Genomic DNA, 12,596 nt, shown 5'->3' with positions numbered 1-12,596 from the left:
TAGTCCCGCAGGAGTTCTTTTACGTGCCAGTGAATCTACCGACACGAGGCTGACGTATCTGAGTACCTTCAAATACCACCGGACTGAACCATTATCGAACCTGCCAAGTTGGAGTCAGAAGGCCAGCGCCTCAATTATCTGAGCAACTCAGCCCAGCTAAGAACGATTTGATGGAATGTGGCCAGAAGAAGAGATACAATGATAGATCCGTATTGTTAGGAGCGCGCAGCTGTGAGCTTACATCCAGGAGATAATGGGCTCGAACGCCACTACCGTCAGCCCTGAAGATGGTTTTCCGTGGTTTCCCATTTTCACGCCAGACAAATGTTGGGGCTGTACTTTAATTAAGTCTACGGTCGCTTCCTTGCCACTCCAAGCCCTTTCCTATCCCATCCTCGCCATAAGACCTATCTGTCGGTGTGGCGTAAAACAAAGTAAAACAAAGGAAAATTGAATTATATGCAAGATGCTGTAATTATGTAGAAATAGAAACGTTGGCACCGGATAGGGTGGCATACAAAGCTGCATAAAACCATTGTTGTTACCACAAAAACGTACACACGAAATGCTGCCAATTATGTATACTATTTTATTTACAAATTATATATACATATTCTACACACACGCACTAATAAACTTGAACACTTGACTACTGTGCTCTTGAACAAAACACTGTTACGAAGATTAAGGAGAAGAAGAAGAATGCCACAATAGCACGTCAAAGAGCTACCAATCACAACATGAATTTACATACTCGATTAACGTCTTGTACTGCCAACTCTTGTTAAACAACACTTCTCAACCCTCAAGACTGCCTCTTTATATACGTTGCCAAGCCAGGCTTCTAGAAGAATATGACACAACTTGTTTTCTCCTAATTTTGAGAGACTCCAATAACCTATTTACAATGAATGGAATTTTCTGTAACTCTATAGTTCCGAAGATACGTTTTCCTGGACTATTACAGTGAATTGTGCAACATTGCATTGGATTTATACATTATATGCAGGTAATCATAATTTATATATTATTAATTACGTATTCTTACATTAAATAAACTCATATTAATATACATACAGCAGATGTTTCATGACATAACCTCACAAGTAATAATAATAATAATAATAATAATAATAATAATAATAATAATAATAATAATAATAATAATAATAATAATCGTCATCGAGCTTGATATTTTCGTTATTTACCCATGGGTTAGAGAATAGTTTCCAAGTTATACCAGCCCATTATACTTGCTTCACCATTTTGTCAACATACGACCTAAACAACTTCAACACAGTATTCCGAGAAAATCTTCCGCGATTCCAAGGACATAACCATCACCTTCAGTCCGAGCCATTACAGCTCAGCAATAACACGAAAATTCCGTCAGTCACTTGCCCCATGCGGTAGTAATGAAGATTGATTACTGTCCTTCATTGTCGAGTTCAGTAGTAAATCATGACGCACAGCCCATTAAATTATCAACACCTCATTAAATGTTCATGTACATATTGTTAAAAACAACTTGCATATTTATGAGCGGTTAAGACTCATATCGTAAATATGGCATCGTGTACGCGTAATAACCTGCCTTTGCTGGTGTGACGAAGTGTTAACAGTGCATTTTGTCTTTCGATGTGGTCTAGAGGAAACTTACTGCCTTCATTGATCTGTCTCAGTATCATCCTTGGCTTTGACAAGTGAATGTTACTGAGTTATGAGCGCTGTTAGTGTTGCCATTCCTTAAACAGCCAGTTCCTGTTACGAATGGTGTGAAAATGTCTCCCATAGGGTCGGCTGGTGCGTGCATTCCGTGGACTTGTCTGAATGTTACGTAATAGCAACTTATCGCTCGGTGTGGAAAGCAATTGGAAACTACCACATTCCACATTTCCCATATAAGCCTCTTCAGTGACTCCTAGACCATCTATGACAGTTGATGGTGGAATTGTTGAGGATTTTTTTTTCTAGTTGCTTTACGTCGCACCGACATAGATAGTTCTTATGGCGACGATGGGACAGGAAAGGACCAGGAGTAGGAAGGAAGCTGCCGTGGCCTTAATTAAGGTACAGCCCCAGCATTTGCCCGATTACTGGATACTGGCCGCACTTAAGCGACTGCAGCTATCGAGCGCGGTCCTGGTTATTTTGTAAGCTGAACACCAAGTTTAGAGAAATTATGTTAATTCATTTTCCTGTGATTTCGTAACAAAGAAACAAACGCACAAACAAACAAACAAACAAACAAACAATCAAACAAAATTTGAACTGAACATACTCTCGACTTTTTGTATACCTAAAACCAAACCCCTTGGCACCATAGCCCTTGAAAGGCCTTGGCCTACCAAGCGACTGCGGCTCAGCCCGAAGACCTGCAGATTACGAGGTGTCGTTTGGTCAGCACGACAAATCCTCTCGGCCGTTATTCTTGGCTTTCTAGAGCGGGGCCGCTACCTCACCGTCAGATAGCTCCTGAATTCTAATCCCGTAGGCTGAGTAGACCTCAAACCAGCCCTCAGGTCCAGGTAAAAATCCCTCACCCGGCCGGGAATCGAACCCGGGGCCTCCGGGTAAGAGGCAGGCACGCTACCCCTACACCACGGGGCCGGCTTTTCTACACCTAATCCGAGATAATAACGAAATATGAGGGTTTTTTTTTACGGCGGCGATGGGATAGGAAAGAGCTAGGAGTGGAAAGGAAGCGGAGGTACAGTCCAAGCATTTGCTTTGTGTGAAAGTAGGGAAACCACGGAAAAATATGAGGTAAAAATTTGAAACATTCAGACAAAACTATAATTATATGTGTATAGATAATAATTAAATAATATTTCATTGCTAACATGAAAATTAATATTTTTTGGCAAATTGTGCCTTGTTCGAAGCCTCTGGAGTACCAAAGCATCCCAACCGGTAGGTCCAAGTTCAGTTTCTGCTGTGCCATGGAAGAATGAAATAACGGAGTACGCTCAGTCACGTGAGGAACTATTCGATGAAGGCAGTGGAGGGTAAAATGAGCGCATGACAACCAGCCCTGTTCTAGTTGTTGGTAGGCCAAGAGCACTCGAAGTCCGCAACGTTAGGATGTTTTACTACGTATCACAGCAGGAGGATATGCACAGGACAAGCCTAACATTACTGAATGAGTGACAGCCGTCAATTAACACTCACGTACATAAATTACGTCATTAGCCGGTTTCTCCGTTCCATAATTGGGCCAAGGCTGCCCTCTCTATCATCGACCGCAATTTAGTATGCCAATTGTATTCTCAGTAACACCAAGCCGATCGATCGATGTCTTAATGAGCATGTTCTGCAAGTGTTGAATCACTCCGCCACGCACAGCCGACATCACTGTCCCGCTTAGTATTTCTAATAACAGTAGCTGACATTCTTTAGGCTACCTACATACATTCAAACCTTAGTGTAACGAATTAATCGTCGGGCTTGTAGTTCCAGAACTTCTTTTTTACAAGTTGCTTTACGTCGCACCGACACAGATATGTCTTATGGCGACGATGGGACAGCAGGAAAGTGCTAGGAGTGGAAGGAAGCAGTCGTGGCTTTAACTAAGGTACAACCCCAGCATTTACCTGGTAATAATAATTTCGTGAGGCTATTTCTAGCCGAGTGCAGCCCTTGTAAGGTAGACCCTCCGATGAGGGTGGGCGGCATCTGCCATGGGTAGGTAACTGCGTGTTATTGTGGTGGAGGACAGTGTTATGTGTGGTGTGTGAGTTGCAGGGATGTTGGGGACAGCACAAACACCCAGCCCCCGGTCCATTGGAATTAACCAATGAAGGTTAAAATCCCCGACCCGGCCGGGAATCGAACCCGGTACCCTCTGTACCGAAGGCCAGTACGCTGACCATTCAGCCAACGAGTAGGGCATTTACCTGGTGTGAAAATGGGAAACCAAGGAAAACCATCTTCAGGGCTGCCGACGGTGGGGGTCGAACCCACTATCTCCCGAATACTGGATACTGGCCGCACTTAAGCGACTGCAGCTATCGAGCTCGGTAGTTCCAGAACTAAAGAGCGTATTCGAATGATGAGGATTTATTTGAAATATCAGACATGACACTCAGTTGACCTCAGTTAAAGTGGCCGCATCGTTTGTGTCACGGAACTGTGAGATCGCATCCGGGAGATAGTGGGTTCGAACTCCACTGTTGGCAGCGTTGAAGATGGTTTTCCTTGGTTTCCCATTTTCACTTCTGGCAAATACTGGGGTTTTACCTTAATTAAGACCGCGGCCGCTTCCTTCCCCATTCTAGGCCTTTCCTACCCATCGTTGGCATAAGACCTATCTGTTTCGATGCGACGTAAAGCAAAATGTAAATAAATAACAGAAGTGGTAAATTTGAGGCATATGAGCTGGCGGTGCGGTTAGGATCGCTCAGCTGTGAGTTTGCATTCGGGAGGTGATGGGTTCGAATCCTACCGTCAACAGCTCTGAAGTTGGCTTTCCGTGGTTTCGCATTTTAACAACAGGCAAATACTGGGGTTTCACCTTAATTAAGACCACGGCCATTACCTTTCCAGTCCTAGCCCTTTCCGCATCCTTCTGTTGCCGAAAATCTTTGATATGATTTTACGGCGTTAAACCAGTAGCTAAAATATTGTTGTTTAATTAATAACTCCTAAACTAAAAGATGTACAAAGGTGGTTAGGATGTCTAAATATAGATCATTTGGCACCTTACGTTGCATAACGAAATTGTTTGAGTCCAAAACAGGGTATTTTTTTAAAAAAAATCGGCTACTTGACTGTCTAAGTAGCAATCCCAACCCCTCATGTTGGATACCTTTAAGCTTCACGATGGTGGTACCCCAACAGCTGCCTTCTAATTCTTAGAGACAAAGTTATGTGGGAGTTGAAAACGAAAGAATTTCTTAATGTGCTTCATAATAACTTCTGAATGTAAATTTACCCTTGATGGTGTGTCATTAAACAGATAATATTACGGTCGATATACCGGCACCATTACTGTAGACATAGACAAGGCATAAGTTACGTAGTGTACGACATTTCGAAAATTACTAACTGTTTTCAATCATCACCATGTTTGATGTCACTGGAAAAATGAATTCGTGTAGGGTTGAATTGTGCAGGCATAACCCTTCGTAGAATTCAACTTCACAAATTATAACTGCACGGAATCATATGACTTATATAAGCGCACGCTCCGACTGGTACGGAATGATACGGGGTGTTACATTTCGCACATGCTCGTGTTATGTTACTAACCATATTTGTTGATACGCGACCAAATAGAGAATACAATATTGCATTGAAGTCATTATCTAACGTGTTTTTAATTTCATCTTAAGTGTGACGTGCTTCGCGCAATGGCACAGTCACTAACCTGTCTCCACCGATATTTTGCATCTCAGCAAAATCCGTGTAGTTAGTTAGAGGATATTTTATCATTGAGCACGATAAGTCTTCTCTCACCGAGCGAGCTGGATATGCGGTTTACGTCACGTAGCTGTCGGCTGGCATTTGGGACACAATGCATTGAGCGTTCCTGAAGAAAATTATCCACGGTTTCCAATTTTCAAACAAGGTTGTATCTCAAATAAGGCCACGATCGTTGCCTTACCAATCCCAACATTTTTCCTACCCCATCGTCGCCGTAAGTCGATGCGACGTAAAGCAAATTCTAAAAAAAAAAAAAAGAAAAGAAAAAAAGAAATCCCTCTTTCTCTCTACTTCTAGAATGTACTTGAGTTAAAAACTCAGATTTTCTTGAGATGAAATGTTAATGAATTGAAGAGTCAACGTGATGTGATTGTTGTTTTACGGAACATGACTACCAGAAAGTGGCTTTGCATAAAATGAAGGTATGGGGTAAAGTAAGGGGGAGACGGGGGGAAATCCCTTAACCTCGTTAACAACATATATTCTGGATCGAAACATAACTAGAGCTCACTGATATACGTTAAAGAAATATAATATACAAGCATAAGTAAGAGGTTGTAATGCACGACAGACCATACACATGACACAAGTCTTAGAGGCTTTTCCCAAAAAAGTAAGATACTTCAATATTATATTATATGGTGTTTTATTCGCAATGTTAAGATAGTTTCAAATCACTGCACCGCTCAATCTACTGTAAATACAGTAGTAGCGTTAAGGTATTTGAAATATTTAAGTTAGGACCTATCTGTGAAATTGTATGTGCTTTTATTGTAATTTTTATGCGGCAATGTTCGTAATGGAACATTTTAAGCTATATTTTGTGAAATTTAGTACATGTCTTGCTGATTCCTTTTTGGTTATATTACGCTACATGTGAGGGAATATGTTATGTTATTTTCCGTAAATTCCGTGCGAATTTCTATCTGACTGTCCTTATATTATACATTTTGAAGGTAAAAATGAAAAGGTGTATGGCTTTTGGTGCCGGGAGTGTCCGAAGACATGTTCGGCTCGCCAGGTGCAGGTCTTTTGATTTGACACCCGTAGGCGACCTGCGCGTTGTGATGAGGATGAAATGATGATGAAGACGACACATACACCCAGCCCCCGTGTCAGAGAAATTCACCAATGATGGTTGAAATTCCCGACCCTGCCGGGAATTGAACCCGGGACCCTTGTGACCAAAGGCCAGCACGCTAACCATTTAGCCATGGAGCTGGACATCTTGAAAGTAATTTTTATTTTTAATGCATTTCTTTCCCCGTTTAGCGCGTGTCTTATTCTTCATCATGACACTTCTTGTTTTCTGATATAATTTCTTTTAACATTTTGTTTCCACCTAATTGTTTTTTCGTTGTGTAATTTATGTTCACTTTTAATTTTGATTTAATAATAATAATAATAATAATAATAATAATAATAATAATATATACCCTTTCTGTGTTTTCAGAACACTGTGGACCTACCAAAATGCCTGTCGTATTAAAGACAAAGTCGGTCTTTTAAACTTCCTGTATAATTCCTTTGAGCAGAGGGAATGGGTTGAAGTAATAATACTTATTCTTTAATAATTAGCTACATACACACGTAATAATTTTAAAGCCAATTACCTACGTTAAAGTGTGGTTAGTGGAGATCCCAGGTCGGAGCTTTTAGTCAGGCTCTCACACGGTGGTACTAGTGAATTTCCCATCCGACGTCACCGGGAGTCAGACCCGGGATACTTGAGTCGAGAGTCAAATGGCTGAACCGTTACACCAGCGTAAGGGGTGTCTCATATTCCGGTCCAAGCAAGAAGGAGATTTCAACGAAGTGAAACACACTGTTAGATATTGTGAACTTGCCGTGTAATTGAAGAGAGAAATTACAGCCTCGTGTTTTCTTTTTGTTTCCAGTGCATGACTCGAGCGCCAAGCTGCCTTCCGGCATCCTGAACGGCAACCTCAATCAGTACGGAGACTATGATCGCTGTGTCAAGGTCAGCTCCCCAGACGGTGACGTTCAGGGCAAATACTGTCTGGCTGCTCTGAAGGCTGACATTTCCATTACGGCTCCTCCCAAAGTGCAACTCTTGCACAAGTTCATCCGTTCCCACAACGTTTTCTTCAGTGAAATGGATGACGTAAGTAGTCTTATTCTTGTTGTTATTATTCTTTCTTTCTTTCTTTCCTAGTCCATTTACACTCCAGAGTTGGTTTTTTCCTCGGATTCAGCGAGGGATCCCACCTCTACCGCCTCAAGGGCAGTGCCCTGGATAGTGAGACTTTGGGTCGGGGGATACAACAGGGGAGGGGGACTAGTACCTCGCCCAGGCGGCCTCACCCGCTATGCTGAACAGGGTTCTTGTAGGAAGATAGGAAGATAAACAAGTAAGAGGGAAGGAAGCAGCCGTGGCCATAACTTAGGTACCATCCCGGCATTTGCCTGGAGGAAAAGTGCGAAACTACGGAAAACCACTTCAAGGATGTCTGAGGTGGAAATCAAACCCCCTCTATTAGTTGACCTCCTGAGGCTGAGTGGACCCTTTTCCAGACCTCCTACTACTTTTCAAATTTCATGGCAGAGCCGGGAACAGAACCCGGGCCTCCGAGGGTGGCAGCTAATCACAGTACACCGCAGAGAAAGACCAAATTATTATTATTATTATTATTATTATTATTATTATTATTATTATTATTATTATTTGCTATTTGCTTTACGTCGCACCGACACAGATAGGTCTTATGGTGACAATGGGATAGGAAAGGGCTAGGACTGGGAAGGAAGTGGCCGTGGCCTTAATTAAGGTACAGACCTTAATTTGCCTGGTATGAACATGGGAAACCACCGAAAACCATCTTCAGGGCTCCCGACAGTGAGGTTCAAACCCAGTATCTCCCGGATGCAAGCTCACAGCTGCGCGCTCCTAACCGCACGGCCAACTCGCCCGGTATTATTATTATTATTATTATTATTATTATTATTATTATTATTATTATTATTATTATTATTCGTCAGTCTGTCACTGTCACTGTTTCATAGAAATCTGAACAGCACAAAACAAAGCTGGCGCGGGTGTCCGGAAATATCCAATTTCTCAAGCCTGTGTCATTACTTGCTTGTTAATTTCCTGATCATAGCGATGGGTCCTCTAATTTGAGATGGAATTTGAACCACTGGAATATGAATGTTCATTTTCCAAAATCCTCTCTTAAATTAGCCGTTACTCGAATCATGGCAACCTAAGTAATCCTGAGACGATGGCATACAGGTATCACATTCCTCCAGCCTTCTCTATCAGTCTAATTCCAGTAGCACTCCACTAGAATTGCTGTTTTCAGTTCTGCTATGAGATTTGTATGAACATCATGTGTACAATAATTTACAACCCCCTACCACTTATGCAACTCACCTTGTACGTTTGTCGAGCAGGATAGACTGCACCTACTACATGTCCAATAAGTTTACATCCTAACACCAGTAGCTCCCCTCACCTTTCGAAATCTGCACGGAACTCCTCATTCATACGGAAATATGTTCTTCGATCAATAAGAGAACGCCTTTCATGTATAAACTATAGACAAATGGATAAGTACTGGAAATGTATGTGATTAATACAGGTAATGGACACATTTTAATGTTATTAACTGTCGCGAATTCATCACGGCTGAAGAACCAGCCAATGCACGAAGAGGTTTTGAAATTAAAATTCATGTCCCAGTAGTTGGAATTTCATGTAAAACTAGAAATCAGTTACCCTCACTATGATTGCGATGTCAACAGTCACGTAAAACTAGTCTCTTTTTCCTTTCTAAAGGAGGCCAAACTTTGTTTTGCACAGGTCAGATTTCACTTTCAGTTAACGAGATTTGAACCTTTGAAACAGAAGGGACCGAGCTCGATAGCTGCAGTCCCTTAAGAGCGGCCAAGTAGCCGTTATTGGGGAAAAAGCGGGCTTGAACCCCACTGTAGGCAGCCCTGAAAATGGTTTTCCGTGATTTCCCAGTTTCACACCAGGCAAATGCTGGGTTTATACTTTAATTGAGGCCACGTCCACTTTCTTTCCTCTTCTAGCTCTTTCCTGTCCCATCGTCGCCATAAGACCTCCCTGTGTCGGTGCGACGTAAAGCAACTCGTAAAAAAAGAAAGAAAAGAAACAGCAGGGAAAGACCAATTATTGAATTTCTTCTCTGTTTGGGTGATAGTGGGTTCTAACCCCTCCGTCGGTAGTCCTGAGGATGGCTTTCTGTGGTTTCCCACTTTCCCACCAGACGAATGCTCGGGCTGGGCATGGCTGCTTATTTTCCCATTCTTTTGTCACCGAAAAGCTCCCATGTATTAATGTGACATTATCATCTAGTAAGATAACAGCTGACTCTTGCCCTCTCCTCCATGTCGTCGGCACCTTCCCCATGGAGATGTGTCACAAAATACCAACGTACTAAAAACGAAGGATGCCCAGTATTTCATTGGACAACTGTAAGCTAGTGGTTGGAACAGAATGGTCAATCAACTTATTACACCACAAGTGAAACAAAATATACCCGGGTAATAATAATAATAATAATAATAATAATAATAATAATAATAATAATAATAATAATCCAACGACCTCAGCTACCATGTGCTGGTATGTTGATATGACGTCATTTACGTTGCCTACGTGTCCATTTCGACTTTCAATTTTAAATTCACCAGGAAAGACCAATTACGTACCCAGAGAGATTCAGCGTGTCAACATCGTACGACATGGTATGCCGTATTGACTTCCTCGCTTATTCGAAAGTACAGCTAGCTCTGCGGGTTTTGAATCCGCGACGTTGCGATAGAAAAGTCGTCACTTCTGCGGATTCACGTAGGGGCTATTCGTCTATTAATATCTTAAACAGGCACCAGGTGCCATAGTTACAAACATTTTCTAGGGGACATTACTGGATTAAGTCCAGTGTTATGCCCCAATGTGATTCCTTATACCAACCCTATATGGAGGACTGTATGCAATATTGCATATTTCTGTGGGGGCTGGTAGTGTGGCGTCTTGTGTGTATTTGAAGAGTTGAACATTAAGAAGAACACCAACACCCATCTCCCGAGCCAAACGAAATAGCTCAAGGTGGCTAAAATCCCCTGTGCGGCCGGAAAACGAACCTGGGGCCCTCTTAATCAAAGGTCACTCTGCATACTATTCATCGAAGGAGACGAGCACAGCAATTTATATTATTATATTTATTATCTAGCCTCTCATCAAGACGGCCGTGGTTTGAATCTCGGCTAGTGTCCCTATGATTCAGATTCCACGTAAAATTGGAGCTCTGTGACTATGAACACGGTGTTAACGGTCACAGAAAGCTTGTTGCGTAACATCTGGGGAATACAGTATTCACAGATGTGCTCTCTCTTTCTACTTTCGTATGAGATTCGCCTGCCGTATCTACAATGATGGTTCAAGCCTCTGAAACGAAACGAAAACTACAATCAGAATATCTGACATGTATTTTGTCTCTCTTAGCAGCTGGCACATTTTCTTAGCTTTAACTATATCAACAACATGTTTAATCTTACCGGCGCAAGTCGCACCACTTTTTAGTGTTAGTTTCGAAATACTCAACGACCTACACCTCATTTTTCAAAGTCTTCTGTTACATTCATGGCGGTCCAGCGGAGTAGACTGTGACCCTGACTCTTGGCATAGATCTAGTGTTCGAGCCGGGGTGTCCAATGATATTAACCCTTATATAATAGTGAGAAGGAGCTCATTCAGTTCCACGAGGTCAACGAACAACTTGTCCGATACACGATACAGCGCACCTTGTCAAGAAACCCAAGAAAGAAGTCCACACGCCCTAATTTCTACAGACCTTGTCACCGAAATCAATGGTTTGACAGTTCTAAGGTCCTTAAGGTCATATAAGTGGTCACAGCACTTCCCATGGGAAGCATACAGCGTTGATCAATGGTTGCCATTGAACTTTGTTCTTTGCCAGTGCCTTGATCTTTACCTTTTACTGCGATGTTCAACATTTCTGACTGTGTTACACCAGATTATTCCGTGTCTCCCTCTTCTTTTGTTTATCCATTCGAAGGCTGTTGTGGTTGATGTTTCCATCCTCTCTTCTTAATATATGTCAAGTCCACCCCCACTTTCTCTTTTTGAATTATTTCCCGATTCTGTCTCTTCATATCTCTTAACTAACGATGGCAGAAGTATGGACATAAAATGCACACTAGCAAAAGCAAGGAAGAGCTTTCTTAAGAAAAGAAATTTGCTCACTTCAAACATTGATATCGGAATTAGAAAGATGTTTCTAAAGACCTTCATCTAGAGCGTGGCATTGTATGGAAGTGAAACATGGACAATAAATAGCTCGGAAAAAAAAGAGAATAGAAGCTTTTGAAATGTGGTGTTACAGAAGAATGTTGAAGGTGAGATGGATAGATCGAATCACGAATGAAGAGATACTGAATCGAATCGGTGAGAAGAGATCGATTTGGCTAAATTTGATGAGAAGAAGATATAGAATGACAGTACACATCTTAAGACACCCAGAACTTGTTCAGTTGGTTTTTGAAGGAAGTGTAGGTGGTAAGAATGGCAGGGGTAAACCAAGGTGTGAATATGGCAAGCAGATTAGAGCAGATGTAGGATGCAAGAGTTACGTCGAAATGAAAAAGTTAGCACAGGATAGGGTGGCATGGAGGGCTGCATCAAACCAGTCTATGGACTGATGACTCAAACAACATCATCCCGATTGTATGCAGGTTTGTTAACTTCCACAAACCTTCATTTGATCTTCCCAGATTCCCTGTTGGTTTGTTAACTTCCACAAAACGCTACGGTATATTACACTGTATACGGATTTCTCCGTACTGTAAAGGCAGTGAGTAAGATTATATTTTTCTTTTAAGTTGCTTTACGTCACACCTACACAGACAGATCTTACGGTGACAATGGGACAGGAAGGGGCTAGGAATGGAAAGGAAGCGACCGTGGCCTTAATTAAGGTACAGGCCCCAACATTTGCCTGGTGTGAAAATCGGAAACCGCGGAAAACCATTTACAGGGCTGCCGGCAGTGGGGTTCGAACCCACTATCTCCCGAATACTGGATACTGGCAGCACTTAAGCGACTGCAGCTATCGAGCTTGGTTAACATTATATTAGATTGCGTGTCTCTTAGCGCTATCCGAGAA

At 42.0% G+C, this 12,596-nt stretch overlaps 1 protein-coding gene across 1 annotated transcript in view; it reads left to right on the top strand.

Annotated features, from left to right (window-relative positions):
* Window positions 1-12,596, top strand: part of drd (drop dead) — a 258,127-nt gene that overhangs the window by 167,097 nt on the left and 78,434 nt on the right. The window contains exon 3 of the mRNA XM_068227602.1: window positions 7,323-7,549. Within this exon, the coding sequence (XP_068083703.1) occupies window positions 7,323-7,549 (227 nt within the window). The remainder of the gene's footprint in view (window positions 1-7,322; window positions 7,550-12,596) is intronic.

Source organism: Anabrus simplex, chromosome 5 (assembly GCF_040414725.1).
Source record: "Anabrus simplex isolate iqAnaSimp1 chromosome 5, ASM4041472v1, whole genome shotgun sequence".
Lineage (NCBI taxonomy): Eukaryota > Metazoa > Arthropoda > Insecta > Orthoptera > Tettigoniidae > Anabrus > Anabrus simplex.
Note: the sequence above shows the minus strand (reverse complement) of the source record. Positions and strands in the feature narration are given on the sequence as shown.